Consider the following 12069-nt stretch of genomic DNA (forward strand, 5'->3'; position numbering starts at 1 on the left):
GTGTGAATAGTAAAATACAAATATATCTCTTTAAAAAAACAAACCGAGTTTGGTTTGTGGTTACTTGTGATTGGGATACCCTAATTAAATACTAATAAGGGTCGGGGTTGATGAAAAATAAGCACGCCGTCAATGTGTTAAAATAATAAACCAGTATTTGCTAGTCCGCCTCCATAGTGTAATGGTCAGCACGCTCGGCTACCGTTCTGGAGGTCCCGGGTTCGATTCCCAAGGGGGGTAAAATAAATATAAGTGATTTTTTCACTGTCATATTTATTCAATATTACCCTGGACTGGTACCTGAAGCGGAGGGCTGATCACCTTTCCTTCATGTGTAAACGATCAAGATAACACTGCGTTTATATGACGCAGTGCCCTATGCACCATTGGGGTGCGGATAAGGGTTTTATATTATACATATTTGCTAGTAAATTTCTGATTCGCTCTTAATCCACAAATAAAATAATCGCATTTCTTCTTCAGGGAAACAGCAAGAATGTTAATATTTATATTACGGATACCATTGAAAAGAAACTGTCAAATTTATATAAATATTCTGTGTTTGAGTCAATCTGGGAAAATGTCTAACCAAAATATACTTGAAAAAGAAGGAAATTCTGAACAGTTTGAAGCTAAACCAAATTCATCCAATGAAAGTGTCTATTTGAAACAGAATAGCCAAACAGAATGTAACTAACTTTTTTATTTTATTTATTTTAAAAGCATTGGTGTTTTGTATTATATTAATGGTTATGCAAAAGTTGTCAGGTTCCAAAGAGATGGTTGGTTGTGCTTTTTATTTTAGGAATTTATCTCTCCGTATTTCACCTATGATTTTGAATCGCTATGTACTGTGTATGTTGTGTCATTAAATGTGTAAATATTATCCAGTATTGTGCTTTACCGTCTGGTATATAAGAAAAGAAAACTAAATGAAATGTAAATGTAGTGCAACATTTTGAGTGTGTTCTTTCATCTCACCAATAGATGTCTCTAGTATAATATATATATATATATATATATATATGTATATATGTATATATGTATATATATATATATATATATATATATATATATATATACATTTATATATATATATATATATATATATATATATATATATATATATATATATATATATATATATATATATATATATATATACACACACAGAACTTCCAAGAATTTGAGTAGTGTGGTGGTCAATCATGGGTAGAATCGGTGAATGTTACACATGAATAAAGTGATCACTTAAACCAGCCTATGATGGTCGTAAGCCATGTATTAAAAAATAATAATACAATGTATTAAAAATAAATATCAAGCCACTTATAGAACTTTTTACTGTGCAAAAGATCTTTTTGGTAAAACCTGAAGGTTTTTTCTCCATTTGAAAATTTTTAATTATATTAAAAAAAAAATTAAACAATACCTTTTCTTCAAAATGCAAAAACAACACTTTCTGCCCTGTAGCGGGTAAATATTAAGTTAAAAATATGCCGCTTTTGCTGGGATATAGTACATTTTCTGGGCATTCCGAAAACATGCACAACTGAAAATTGACGATTTTTGATTTATGACGTTCTTGAAAGGAGTGAGTGATATATGAACATAAAATAACCCCTAGAATACTAAAGCGTGTGATTTTTTTTTATGATTCTCATTATAATTTTTGGTTTCAGATGAAGATGATGCGACAACATCGGCAGCGACTGAAGGAGTCGGTGGACCGAGCGATCACAGAACCATCTTTGTCAATGGACCACAACCGACCAAATTCTGCAATAACCACATTACCACTGCTAAATACAGGTTGGGTAAACTGTAATATAACTGGCCATTTAAGGCACTTTGCCGGATGTTAGTTATGCCTTCTTTGTACAAAATATGTTCTTTTCATGTTAGTTGTATTAGTATGTAATCATATCCGCTACTTTGTCAGGACAAGCACTACGACAGTGTGTAAACAACACTTTACACCACTACCATAGTACTGTTGACACACACTGACAAAATATTATTCACATGCTTTATAAGTCAAACTAAATTTCACTGAGTGGTTACATAGAGTACTAACATAAATACCATTTTGTTGAATTGTCTAAACGCAAAATGAATGCTTCAAATATTCATAATGCAAACCGTTTTGCTTAATTTCAAACTAGAAATTAAAGAATCTCCTGTATCGTATTCCTGTAAATTTTTAATAAATGTTAAATAATTTGTTCAACATTTATTAAAATAAAATAAATGTATTTTTTTTAATAAATGTTTAATTATTCAACATAGTCTACTTAAAATAATTGGTATAAGTTTGTAAAAATAATAAAACTCTTAAAATAATAAAGATCTGTATTACCAAAGATTAAGTTTTGTCATTACCGACATTTGACTAGTCTAAAAACCAGATTGTTAGTAAAAAAATATATAAGTAGAAAAAACCGAACACATAGATTCTGCTTTATTTTTGTAAAACGAATGTTATTTCAGTGATAAATTTATAAAAATATATGGTTTATTATTTTCAGCACCCTGAGTTTTGTGCCGTGCTTCCTGTTTGAGCAGTTCCGGCGGTATTCCAACTGCTTCTTCCTGCTCATAGCGCTGCTGCAGCAGATCCCCGACGTGTCGCCCACTGGACGCTGGACCACCCTCACTCCGCTAGTCTTCATTCTCACCGTCAGCGCTGTCAAGGAAATAGCTGAAGACTGGGTACTTTTTTAGTTATTTGATCTTCTGCAAAGTAACGTCATGTTAACACACCAAGGACGGGAATGGTATTTCTACCTGTTCGGTGCTTAAAGTTGGCAATGGTGTCTTTACCTTCTGCGCCAGCCTCGTTTATTTTTGAGCGATAGTTACATACACATGTGTTACATTTAGTTCTCTATCAGGAATCAAACTTTTTTATTTTGTTTAAATGTATTTCTTTTTTCTTTTGTAGAAACGTCACAGGGCTGATGATGAAATTAACCACCGCGACATTGAAGTTTTGCGTAACGGACAATGGGAGAAGATTCAATGGAGACATCTTCAGGTTGGGGATATTTGCAAGGTGCAGAAAGATGACTTCTTCCCGGCTGATCTCATTCTCTTGTCGTCAAGGTATATTTATATTTATTTATACACAAAATCAACAGCTAATGCCCATTTTGTAAATTTTAAAGACGAGCAAAAGAACTACATAAACATATGGTAGTCGAACTTGCCCACTGTACATTACAGAGGTAGATATTCTTTTTCCTGTGGTATGTAAAATAATTTTGGAAAAATTTAACATACATTTTATAAAGGTTTCTGGTAACTCAACACAGTCATACATGGTGCCGAGAACTCTGAATTGAAGGATAAATACAACTTCTGAAATTTGAGTACTGTAGTTGTCAATCACGGGTAGAATGGTAAATGTTACACGTATATAAAGTGATGCTTAATGCTAAAGTCAGCCTATGATAGGCCATAAGCCCTGTAAATATCCAGAATTCCATATTATTTTTCTTTGTTGAGATATCAATATAAAGATATTATTTTTACTAGTCATATTCTAATAAAAAGAATATCTATCTCGAAGAGACGCGCCAAACGGATCGGTCACATGTTGAGACAGCAGGGTTTCCTGCAACTGATAATAAGGGAACTAACGCTAGAGGATGCCCACACCGCGATTATCTTTGTGACTTATACGAGAACATGGGCTGTTCGACGAATCAGGAGCTGGAGAGGGTTTTGAAAAATAGACCGGAATGGCAAAGGAGGTGTCACTTGTTGCTGCAGATCAATCCGCAGGATTGAGATAAAAGAAGTCATATTCATCATATGGTTTTTTTGCAACTTCCTATCAGCTTCGTCAGGTTTTTCAGATCTCCATTTTTCTCTATCCTGAGCTATTTAAATAACGGTAGAAAGCGAAACTTTGGTCAGCTCCTTTCACTGTGTTTTTCTTGAAATATTAATGCTAGCTTAGTTCATGTTATTTATGTGTTGACTATTGACATTTTTTATAATAAATTTTTGCAAATGTCAACTTAAGTAAATAAAAATAACTTTGCAGTGAGCCCCAAGCCATATCCTTCATCGAGACTTCCAACTTGGATGGGGAGACCAACCTGAAGATCCGGCAGGCGCACCCTGAGACTGCCCGCCTGCTGGAGACGGGGGACCTCTCCCGCTTCTCAGCCACCGTAGAGTGCGAGCAGCCCAACCGGCACCTCTACGAGTTCACAGGGAACTTCAAGGAGCTTAATAAAAAGTAAATGCCCAGACTTCCATATTCTTCTTCATCTTTGATGAGATGTCAAAAAGTAATATGAAAATAACTCCTGTGATTGGAGATAATCCAGATTTTGTGAGCAAGTATTTGGACACACTCAAAATGTTGTTAATAAAAAGTATATTATAGTCATCATTTCAACCTAGTCTTACATAACTTCACCGATAACTAACCTAACCTTATTACAAAAAATGAAACAAGAAAAACAAAGCACACTAAGCCAATTTCGTTTCAGCGAAAAGATGTGATATTATTCAAAAATATAATTTTTACTTGTCAAGGCTTATAAAAAATATGTAATAAATTGATACAAATATAATACATACATTGCATATCTTAAAAAATAAATTTATTTGTTAATTACTCGCACCCCTACACTATTTATTTGAACACCGGATGTCGGCAATTGTGTCTGCGATTAATTTAATCTTTAATTAATGTGGACGGTGTAAAAAGGAGCTGGACATTAAGCGAGCAGAATTTACTTGTTAGTCGATATTTTATAACGTTAGATAAATCTAGTTAACTGAACTCCAAGAGATATTTTCTTCACGCCGAAGATAAAATAATAGCACAGAGGGTTTTCTAAATTATCAAACACATTTTTACTTTTGAATCATTTATGTTTAAATCTTGTTTTTTCTGGCACAGTAACTCCAAAGTCCTAGTTACCAAAGTTTTAAATTTAAATTTAATTTTGAAATGATAATTTTGTTACAGATCAGACTAATTCTTTTGCTTAGTAAAAACAACTTAGACAATCATTATATTTGTCAAGAAAATTAAACATTTTACGTTCGAATTTGATTTTCCAGGACTTTACCTCTGGGTCCAGATCAGATGTTACTTCGTGGTGCCATGTTAAGAAACACATCCTGGATATTCGGAGTGGTGATTTATACGGGCCATGACTCCAAGCTGATGAGGAACTCCACCAAGGCACCACTCAAGAGGTCCACGGTGGATCGTCTCACCAACACTCAGATCCTCATGCTCTTTGTGATACTTCTTGTGCTATGCATCCTTAGTGCCGTCCTCAATGAATTTTGGACCAGAGATAGGATGGACAGTGATTGGTATATCGGTCTTAATGGTATGTAAAATTAAAATGGCATTAAAATAATGATAACGCACTTCTTTTATTGACGTTTCTATAATATATTTTCTATTTTGTTTACAGCGACGGCGAACAAAAATATTGGTTTCAATCTTTTAACATTTATAATTTTATACAACAATTTGATTCCAATATCTCTACAAGTCACAGCTGAAATCGTACGATTTATGCAGGTAATACACACTTTATTTATCATCTTTAGAAAGCATTATTTTTCTTCTTTGGACATAACACTTTTTCTCCATCTTATTCCTCATTACTGAGGGTTGTGACCCTTGTGGAAGCAATGACTCTTCTCCAGTTTTCCCTTTACTTCGCTGCACGTAGCGCTCCAACCACCGAGGTGTCTGCTGCTGCCTCAACTTGATCGGTCCACAACCAGTCATTCCAGGCTATCCTCATTACTACACTCAATGTGTCCAAAGAACTGAAAAATCTGTCGTGTACAGACACTAGCCAAAGTCAAGCCATCTAAGTTTAGTTTCTGGCAAATGGACTTAACACCACATTTCGGAACTGTCAATTTTTCTCCTTTCTGCTGCTTTTATGGTCCATGTTTCAGTAGCATAGAGAATAATAATTTATTTACCTATTTTTTGTTAAAAAAAAATGTTGAATTAAGATTAATCTAATGCTGAGAATACTTGAAATGTCTCTTTGGTATAATTTTGTTTATGCCAATCAATTTTAATGTTTTTATTATGCTTGTTCACAGGCAATTTTCATTTCGATGGATGTTGAAATGTATCATGCAGAAACTAACACCCCAGCCATGGCGAGGACGTCTAACTTGAATGAGGAACTGGGAATGGTGAAGTACATCTTTAGTGACAAGACCGGCACACTGACCCGGAACGTCATGGAGTTCAAGAGATGCTCCATAGCGGAGATTCTGTACTGTCCACCATCTTCCCCTGAAGATTTGGAGCAGTGTATATTTTACCAGAATCTAAAGCAGAACCACCCGACCGCGGCTGTTATAAGGGAGTTTATGGTGCTGCTGGCCGTGTGTCACACTGTCATTCCAGAGAAAGATGAAAATGGAGAAATTCACTATCATGCCGCTTCACCAGGTTATTATTCAATCAATTACCCATATATTTTTTTTTTATAAATATTTTCCGAGGGTGGGATTTCGCATCTTCCACAAGTGCTCTATCTAGGCTGGCTTCTGCCTCTGGCTTTCATCTCCAGTTATTGCTTTTTCCCACCAGCTAATACGACTGCTAATGGTAAAGTTGTATTACTAACTCATAACTAGGAATCTAAATTTGGCAAGCATTGCCTCAGCTGTGGCGGGTTCGATAGCATGGAACGCTCTTCAGCCAGCAGTTTGAATCTGTGAAAGTAAAGTGATATTTAGACAAATACTAAAAACACATTTATAGACTTTTTCATTACATAATTTAGCCCAAAAATATGTATTCTCGGATACATAACTGTGAACATCAAAAAAGGACATTCATAATTTTAAACTTATTTATTCACAAATGCTTTTATATATTTTTTCTCCCATTCATTTAATTTATAAATCACAGTTTCAATTGAAGCATCTTTGAAGTGGTATTTTATAAAAATGGTGCTGCATTCATACAGTCTGCTAATTTTATCATAGGAGTGAAAAAAATTAGTCTCTACAGAGAGATATCCATCTTATCATGGCTTTTGTTGCCTTTACTGGCATTCCGATGTGTTCCTCAAGAACTCGCAGATGGAACACCCTATCTATATGATATATCAAAGTAATAAAAATAAGTTTAACTAGAAGTTTCCATTTAATTTGAAATTTATGCTTTCAGACGAAAGAGCTCTTGTGTATGGCGCGTCCAAGTTTGGCTTTGTGTTTGACACCCGAACTCCGAATTTCGTTGAGATTATTATAATGGGTGTTCGAGAAAAATATGAAATTTTAAATGTGCTCGAGTTCACTTCCACAAGGAAAAGAATGTCCGTCATCGTTAGAACACCAACTGGTAAGATTTCATAATAAAAACTTTGTGTTCTTACATACCACATTTTAAAAAGGTAATTTAGAGAAAAATCACTTCTACTACTACCATCACACCATTTTCCCACAGGGGTAGAGAGGATGGAATGCTGCACTATTCTGTCCTGACATATATTCCTAACTTCCTTCACGTCCATACATTTAGTCATAAATGCCCTCCGATTATGTAGACTTTTGACACCACCAGATTTTTGAGTTCTGATTTATCTGGTCATGCCAAGTTTTTTTAGGCGTCCTCGTTCTGTTCTCCCATTCACATTTGCCAAATGTCTACACCACTTAAAGAACTTTTCTTAATCTTTTCAACTATCCCTAGTTCAGCATTGCATTCCTTTGTAATATCTTCATTTTTATTTCTGTCATGCAACAATTTTCCATACATTAGTTTGAGGAAACGCAGGGGAAATCCAACATTTTTTATAAATGCCTCAACAGAGCCGAACAAGGGAATATGGAAGTCTGGACATTTAATCTTATGACTTGTCACTGGGTGATACTTTATACACTGTGTAATATTGACCAGTCTACTAAGGGTGAAGACTGACCGGAGCATTTCGTCCTAACATAACATGTTACGATGCGAGCATTCAGGCAGTCAGTACAGCAAACCGAGCGCTCCATCCATAGTTTCGGATGCTCGCCGCGAGCGATGTTATGACATTATGTTACGACGAAATGCTCCGATCAGTCTCCCCCTTATGTTTGAATTGGAATGTTTTGTTGGTAGATTAGTATAATATGTTGTTTGTTTTTCAAGGGGAGATCAAGTTATTATGTAAGGGAGCGGATACAGTTATTTATGAGAGACTGAGCACTCAAGGCCAGAAGTATGGAGAGATAACACTAAGCCATTTGGAGCATTTTGCTACGGAAGGACTCAGAACCCTCTGCTGCGCTGTAGCTGATGTCCCCATACAGTTTTATGAGGTAAACATGATTCGATTATGAATGATGTGGATTTTACATGTTACATCCCTATATCAACTATACATAAATATAAACTATATTTAAAAAGTATATATATAAAACTATGTAATCCTTTGTTTGGTGTTTCTCTGTATCAACTCAAGTCTATACAGGAACTATAAAATAAATCAAAGTAATTTAAACATGGAGGGGAGGGCCCCTGTGTGTGATTGAAGTTATTTTGGAATGATCAAATGCTCTTTGGGGAATGTAATATTAAAACTGACTGAATTTTTAGATTTAGATTTCAACCCCGCTCTTTCTTTGCATAAAAAAATTGTTTAATTTTATAAAAGCAACATTTTTTAAGTTAAAAAACAAAGATAAGTTGGGAACCTCTGCACTGTAGTTAGTAATCTATACTGTTAAAATGTTTTTTGTAGTTAATTTTAAAATGTTTGATTTTGTAGGAATGGAAGCATACATATCATAAAGCGAGAACATCCATGAACTACAGAGAACAGAAGATAGAGGAAGCTGCTAAGTTAATTGAGAATAATTTAAGGCTCCTAGGAGCAACTGCAATTGAAGATAAGTTGCAGGTAAAGTCTTCTCATTAATAAATTTTCTTACATTTTCACAGCTGTTCTGCTGCTTGCGTTTTTCTCGGTTACTGTACGCAACTTGTACATAATTTTTATGATGAAATATGACTTTTCAAGCCAAGAAAATGCAATTAGGATCTTTCATTAATTTTAAAACAGTAAAAAATCATTAAATCGAACATATTTGATTAAAATTTGTACATAATTTATGAATATTTCAAAACTCTAGTCTCTCTAATTAATTTTGTACAAAGAAAACAATAAATAAAATAAAAACAATTAAAACATTAAGGACTTTTTTAAAAAATCTAAAAAATAAGCAAATAATATTTCGAAAATCATAGTAATTTCCTGTCATTTACTGCTATCTTATTTTATAAAAAAAAAATACAAATTACTTTGTAAACATTATAATTAATTATAATATGAGCAATTATATATTTTCAAATTTGCCTTACTAAATATTTTTAAAATTTTAGTCCCTTCAATTTCAAATTAGAGTCTTTACTTATTTTTTTATTCAATGATTTAGTTATTTATTTGATCTTTTGTTTTAGGATGGCGTACCTGAAACCATAGCGGCACTAATAAAGGCTGATATAAATGTTTGGATCTTAACCGGAGACAAACAAGAGACTGCTATCAATATTGGTTATTCCGCACGGCTGATAGTTCAAGGGATGCCACTATTAATATTGAACGAAGATAGTTTAGATGTAAGTCGACACCTTTTATCCAATGGAAAATAAAATACATATACATTCTGAAGGGCATCTTAAAACTAAAACATGCATTAAAAAAATCTTCTGAAAAGTAAAATATCATGAATATGTATATATATAACCTATAAATATAAAAAAATAACATGTCTTTTCGAAAACAATGATACTTAAATTACATTGAGTGATTTTTAAATTAAATTAAATTGACAGGCGCTGTGGTGTAGTTGTGTACGCCCAAAACGGCGTTTTGGGCGTACACAAAAATTGTGGGTTTGATTCTCGCCAATTGCAAAATAAATTCAAGAAAGATTTATTTTCAATTAGTCTAGGTGTTTGTGATGTATTTGTCACATCTACCTTCCTTTTCTTACTATCCTACCTGCAGATGAGCCTATAAAAGTAGAGGTTTTTTAATATGTTGATGTACTATTTGACCACTTATCCATACAGGTCTAAAAGGTACAAACCTTCACCACTCATACCAAATTAGTTTTATCTCATTAATTGATTTGGCAGTCACTTTGTGGTAAAATCTATCCATTTTTAATTAATGTTTTACTTAGTAAATACCAATATTTCTTAAAATCTACTGTGACACGTGTTTCGATGCATTCCGTATCATTTTCAAACACCGTATGGGAAGCTAATTCTAAATTTTAGAGTTAGGTCCTTGAGACATTGAAGGTTGAAGAGGGGGTAGGAGCTGTATCTTATTTTTATTTATTTATTTAATTTTAATTTTTTCTTTTTATTTCTTATTAGTGGAAACATAGACAATAGGGGGGAGGCTTTAGTCATTGTCATATTGTTATAAACATGTGTCACAGTAGATTTTAAGAAATAGTGGTATTTACTAAGTAAAACATTAATTAAAAATAAATTAGTTTTGGTACCTATGTACAAGAAAAAGATGTTTGTATAAAGAATAGCATGTACAAGAAAATGTAATAGTAAGTAAACTGTATGAAGAATATATAAATATATTTAGGTATTCAGTTACTGGTATTAAATTATCAATTAATAATATATAGTATGTAATATATAAACCTCTTAATATACAAAGATATGCATTTATGATATGTACACACTCTTTCTGTAAATTCCAACGATATTTCACTAATTACTCACTAACTCTTTTTCAGAACACTAGAGAAACTATTCTAAGGCACAATGCGGATTTGGGAGACAACCTAAAGAAGCAAAATGAAATTGCACTAATTATTGATGGTAAAACATTAAAGTACGCCCTTAGTTGTGACCTTAGAACCGAGTTCCTGGACCTCTGTATATCCTGTAAGGTGGCTATCTGTTGCCGAGTTTCTCCAATACAGAAGGCAGAGGTATAATTCTTTACTGCTCATTTTCTTTAACCTCAACGGCCATGTTTTAGAAGTTGTTTGACTGATGAATATGCCATTTGATAGGTTGTCGAGTTGGTGTCACAACATACCCAGTCTGTGTCTCTGGCAATTGGAGATGGTGCCAATGATGTGGCCATGATTCAGCGTGCGGCTGTCGGGGTGGGGATATCGGGAATGGAAGGGCTGCAAGCAGTTTGCGCATCAGACTATAGTATAGCTCAGGTATGTATCCGTATCATTGGCGAATCATATATAGAAAGCAATTATTCGCTGCTTATCTAGGTGCAGTCTGGCAAAATGGATAAGAAAATAGTAGAAAGTCCTTGTGTAGTTCTTATAAGTAACTAACCATCACGCTATTTCCGCAGGGGTAGGCAGAGAGAATCGATAACCTTCTCTTTGTTCTCCTGCGGGAGAAGCAGCCTGCTGGGTAACAAGCCTCAGCGCCGCTATTGGAAGGCATCTTTCCACAGACATATTGTAGTTCTTATTGTAAAACTTTTAATTTTTTAGATATCAATCTTTATTTAAAAAAAAGTCAATAATAAAAACACTTTACAATCAGAAAACAAACTATTTGCTTACCATTTTATAATGATTTTTTAAATCTATTGGTAATGATAACATAATTTGGTATTGGCTTTTTAAAATTGGTGGTAGTTCTGAAAATTTTGGGTCAATTTGATAATCATTATAAGAATCGTTAAAAATTATGCAACTCCCGTTAAAAAATATATATATATATTGAATGGTTTATAATGACATGGTTGTTTTGTTTTTCAGTTCCGATTCCTGCTGCGATTGCTTTTGGTTCATGGTGCATGGAATTACAGCAGAATGTGCAAACTAATTTTATATAGTTTCTACAAAAACATCTGTCTTTATGTTATTGAACTGTGGTTTGCTATTTATTCTGGTTGGTGAGTGCCTTTATTTATTTTAAAATAAATCAACTTTTCAATGTTTTAGGGCTTAAAATAGAAATTTAAAAAAACTCAAGTATTATTAGTCAGACTGGATTGCAATATACTAATTAAGACCATATCGGTTCTAAATTCAAATAAACATATCGCTCACTCC

At 33.6% G+C, this 12069-nt stretch overlaps 1 protein-coding gene across 7 annotated transcripts in view; it reads left to right on the forward strand.

Annotated features, from left to right (window-relative positions):
- Positions 1–12069, forward strand: part of ATP8A (ATPase phospholipid transporting 8A1) — a 139048-nt gene that overhangs the window by 100826 nt on the left and 26153 nt on the right. For 6 of the 7 annotated variants that reach the window (XM_088261697.1, XM_088261695.1, XM_088261692.1 and 3 more), the window contains 14 exons: positions 1683–1812; positions 2529–2712; positions 2945–3105; positions 4052–4249; positions 5086–5363; positions 5451–5560; positions 6103–6460; positions 7187–7360; positions 8153–8322; positions 8772–8903; positions 9464–9622; positions 10771–10968; positions 11053–11211; positions 11773–11909. In XM_088261697.1, coding sequence (XP_088117823.1) covers positions 1683–1812; positions 2529–2712; positions 2945–3105; positions 4052–4249; positions 5086–5363; positions 5451–5560; positions 6103–6460; positions 7187–7360; positions 8153–8322; positions 8772–8903; positions 9464–9622; positions 10771–10968; positions 11053–11211; positions 11773–11909 — 2548 coding nt within the window. Of the gene's footprint in view, positions 1–483; positions 690–1682; positions 1813–2528; positions 2713–2944; positions 3106–4051; positions 4250–5085; positions 5364–5450; positions 5561–6102; positions 6461–7186; positions 7361–8152; positions 8323–8771; positions 8904–9463; positions 9623–10770; positions 10969–11052; positions 11212–11772; positions 11910–12069 lie in introns of all 7 variants that reach the window. The other variant, XM_088261696.1, reaches the window with a different exon arrangement.

Source organism: Brachycentrus maculatus, unplaced genomic scaffold (assembly GCF_059751285.1).
Source record: "Brachycentrus maculatus isolate JH-2025_06_01 unplaced genomic scaffold, ASM5975128v1 h1tg000166l, whole genome shotgun sequence".
NCBI lineage: Eukaryota > Metazoa > Arthropoda > Insecta > Trichoptera > Brachycentridae > Brachycentrus > Brachycentrus maculatus.